The sequence below is a fragment of the Arachis ipaensis genome, chromosome B06, assembly GCF_000816755.2.
Source record: "Arachis ipaensis cultivar K30076 chromosome B06, Araip1.1, whole genome shotgun sequence".
NCBI classification, from domain to species: Eukaryota; Viridiplantae; Streptophyta; class Magnoliopsida; order Fabales; family Fabaceae; genus Arachis; species Arachis ipaensis.
This window is the reverse complement of record NC_029790.2, coordinates 115,631,380-115,635,333: the sequence shown is the minus strand read 5'-3', so window position 1 is coordinate 115,635,333 and position 3,954 is coordinate 115,631,380. Positions and strand designations below refer to the sequence as shown.

Sequence of the window (3,954 nt, the reverse complement as noted above, 5' to 3'; positions counted from 1 at the left end):
GCTAATAGGTACCAATTCATTTATTGTTTATTTAGAAAAGTTTAAGTGTTAGCAATTTTAATTTATATTAATCATTATTTTTAGAGATAAATAATCAAATTAGTCTCCAAAAAGATTATTTATTCTACAAATTAGTTTTTGAAAGATTTTTTTAATTAAATTCGTCCTTCAAAAATTTTAAATTAGTTATTTTAGTCCTTTCATTGCTAATAGCGTCAAAGTTTGTTGATGTGATATGTTACTTGACACCACAATACATACCTAGTAGTTCTAATTGATAGCTAATATGATAAGTTTATGAAATTAGATTAAATAAATTCCAAATGGGGGGATTCCAATACCTCAAGTTCTCCCCTCAATTAGATTTTGATTTGATCTAATTTCATAAGCTTATCATGTTAATAGTCAATTAAGACTCCTATGTGTGTGTTGTAATATCACTTAACATGTCATATTAACAAATTTTGGCGCCATCAACAAAAAAAGACTAATGCGATTAATTTACAATTTTTGAAGGATGAATTTGATTAAAAAAATCTTTCGAGAACTAATTTAGAGAACGAATAATCTTTCAGGACGAATTTGACTATTTACTTGTACTTTTGGCTATCAGTCCAATATCTTTAGACTACCAGTCCAACACCATATTTTTAGTCAATACATTTAACTACTCTTCCAAAACAATAAATTGTGTTTGCTCTATAGTATTGCTCAAGTTTATATCAAAGTATGTGAAAAACCTAATCTATGTTTTGTTATGTATCTACTTAACATCAAACAGGGCCATGGAGCATGTGATTACATAGTGTGGGAGGATGAACTACTTGATAACAAAGTCACAGTTCCAATCCAGCAAATCAGCCAAAACCATGATTATGAGTTGGGTAAGGGAAGTGATTTGGTTGCGGACGGTTCCAAAGAGATGAGAGTGCTGCAAAATTCAGAGAGTCCCTTATTGATGGTTGTATCTGATGGGCATGATGAGAGGGATAATGCAGTGGAAGAGCCAAACGGAGACCCTTCAAGTTTTGTTGATTTTCCGGAATTTGAGGATGCTGACGTGGATTATCTTCAAGAAATTGTAAACTCGGGGGAATGGGATGCTGTTGAAAAGAAAGCACTGCAATCGTTTAGTTGGTCAACTACTTCAAAGATCGGTTTTCAGCAAGTCTTTTTCAGAAATAACAGTTTTTCAGGTGATGTTGCTGACCAATTCGTGTTTAGAATTTGGCTTTGAAATTCTATATGGCCTAAACTCGTGTAAGCCTCGAGTTTAGGTGAACTCTCCAATTTGATTAACTTGTTGCTGAAGCTTCTTTTGATAGTGGATATACATGCTGACTTTTGTGTACAAATCCACTTCTACTATTTATAACGAGGATTGAGAAGTAGTTTGGTATACAAACTTTTGTTCCTAAACAACCATACTAGGTCTAGGTGTACACAAAAAATGAGTCACCAAATCAACCACTTGTATAGAATACATAGTGGTTAAGTCTGATCTCTTGCATTTCATTTTAAACTTGGGTTATGTGTTCGTCTCACATCCCTCTCCCGTTACTACCTTTGGTAAAAGAAAATAAAAAAGATTTAAACTCTAGATGACAAAAGTTTATAGACATAGTCTGAACATAATTTGTTTATTAATTCTTGTCAGAAGTTTAGAAAAGACATGTTGGAATTCTCTTGAATCCATTTAAGATGCAGGTCGTTGTTCAATGGGCTGGCTAGGTTACCTTATTTTTCTCCATCCCTCCCGGAGCTTGGAGTTCCCCACACCTCGGCCATTCTTTTGTTGTGAGTATCATTTCCATAAAGTTTTAACATCATTTTGACTATATAATTCTTGTAAAAACTTCTAGTAGTTTAACTTTTCTTATTTTAGTTTATCTTCTAAACTTTTAAAGTGTGCAATTTGATTTAATAAAATTATCAAATTTGCAAAAAAAAAACACATCATCATTAATGTGAAGGTAATTTTGGAAGGGAAATTTAGTAGTAGCTTTTTTTTTTTTTTGACATATGAAGGATAAAATTACAGGTTTGAAAGGTAAACTGCATATCCGATCCACCTTGACCTTCTTGGGACGAGCTATTTACCTTTCAAAAAAAAATATTTTTTTTTTTGAGAAATTATAGGAAATCAACTTTTAGTTAGTTAACAGTAGTCAACTTTAGGATTTAGATTTATAATTTAGGATTTAGAGTCTAGAATTTAAGATAAATAAAATAATCTAAAAAAATTAGCTGATATTAATTGAAAAAGGTTGGATCTCTAGCATTACTTTTTTATGTGCATTACTCAGGATGATATTACTGTTAGTTGATATAATGTCACTTAACATAGTATTAGCCTAGATATTTTTAACTATAAGTGACATTATATCAGCTAACAATTACATTGTATTTTCAATTTTCACAGGCATTTTCCCATCCTTTGATAAGATTATCACTCCTAAAGAAGCAATAATTGTCAATAATTCCCGCAAATGCAACCAGCTTGCAATAACTAACTTCAATGAGCACGTCCAACTTTCTTCAAGAGATTTTGCCGGTGATACCCTCACTGTGTCACAAGGCAGTGAAAGAAAACCAATGTCAAAGGACGAAAGGAAAAGGCAAATGGTGTTAGTCGCACAGCAACAGCTTCTCAGGGATCTTGAGTCTCTACTAGATCAGCATGATCATGAATCCATGAGAGTGTATGCAGAGGACACTTTTGCTCTATTGGATGACCTTTCTGTTGACTACAAAAAGTTTTCCGAACATATCTGGGACTTCATCGATAACATTTCGGCCGTAGATGATATCAAGTCCTTGGAAAATTGCCTAGTTGAGGAGTTAAGTCAATGCATCAATAAGGAGAGAGAGAGGCTAGCTCAAATCAAACAAGAATTCCTTGCGGCCGAAGCTTTGCTCATAGAATCTAACCAGAATGAACAAAGGCTTCGCGAAGAAGTCTCGCGTCTTGAGGTCATGCTCCAAGAGAAGCAGAACAAGCTGAATTCTTGTGAGTTGGAGAGATTGGAGATAGAGATTCGTCTTGGAGACTTGAAGAGAAAAATAACTGAGGTTGACACAACATTGAAGGGTAGAGTTAAGGAAGCTGAATTAGCAAGGAGGCTCAATGAAGAGAGACAAACAAAGAAAATGGCAGCTATGGTGGCTCTGGAGAAGGCCAAACGGGTAGTAGAAGATTGAATGCTATGTATGAACTAAACTTGTTAGGAGTGACGGACTCCGAAATACATGTAGTGGAGACCAAAGTATGATAATAAAATGTTGTTTTAGATTATTTTTGAAAAAAATATATTTTTTTATTTATTGAAGGAAAAAAATTCCATTTATAGCTTATTTGAATCCGGGTTTTGTATCAAGAATTTTGAGCCTTCTAATAGAGTAGTCAAAACGAGCTGTAACACGGCTTGGTTTATTCGGAAAAAAAATAGACCAGTAGAGACTTGTTAGAAGCGGGTCAATTTGAACTAAGAATCTAAGATAACTCGCAAGTTAATACAGGTTCGGATTAAAATGGATATGGGTTTGCTCATCCGGGCTTTTTTATACGAGGAATGCGAGGTAAACAATGACTATCTTGAACAATATGAACAACTACCAATCAAATAAAAATACATTATACCCTAATTTAATGCTATTAATTAAATTTACTCTTTTAATTCTATTAATTCATATTGTTTACACATTGTTCAAAAATGTTGTTGGTTACTTATACTTTTCCTTTTTATATTTCTCTTATGAGTATATTGATGAGTTTATATTATGAAATATTTATTATAGATTTGTTAACTAGTATTTTATAACGCCTAAACTCAAAGAGATAGAAACCATTTTTTTTTTTTGTATTAATGTTCTAAATAGAATGTTAGTATATAAAAATATTATTTAATAAATTGCAGATTTTATGATCAGAAAAAAAAAAAAAACCACTAAAGA

General features: G+C 32.5%; 1 protein-coding gene across 1 annotated transcript in view; it reads left to right on the top strand.

The window, feature by feature from the left end:
• Positions 1-3,295, top strand: part of LOC107604891 — a 6,045-nt gene extending 2,750 nt beyond the window's left edge. Inside the window, exons 3-5 of the mRNA XM_016306604.2 lie at positions 782-1,196; positions 1,708-1,797; positions 2,423-3,295. Of these exons, the coding sequence (XP_016162090.1) occupies positions 782-1,196; positions 1,708-1,797; positions 2,423-3,201 (1,284 nt within the window). The 3' untranslated portion in view covers positions 3,202-3,295. The remainder of the gene's footprint in view (positions 1-781; positions 1,197-1,707; positions 1,798-2,422) is intronic.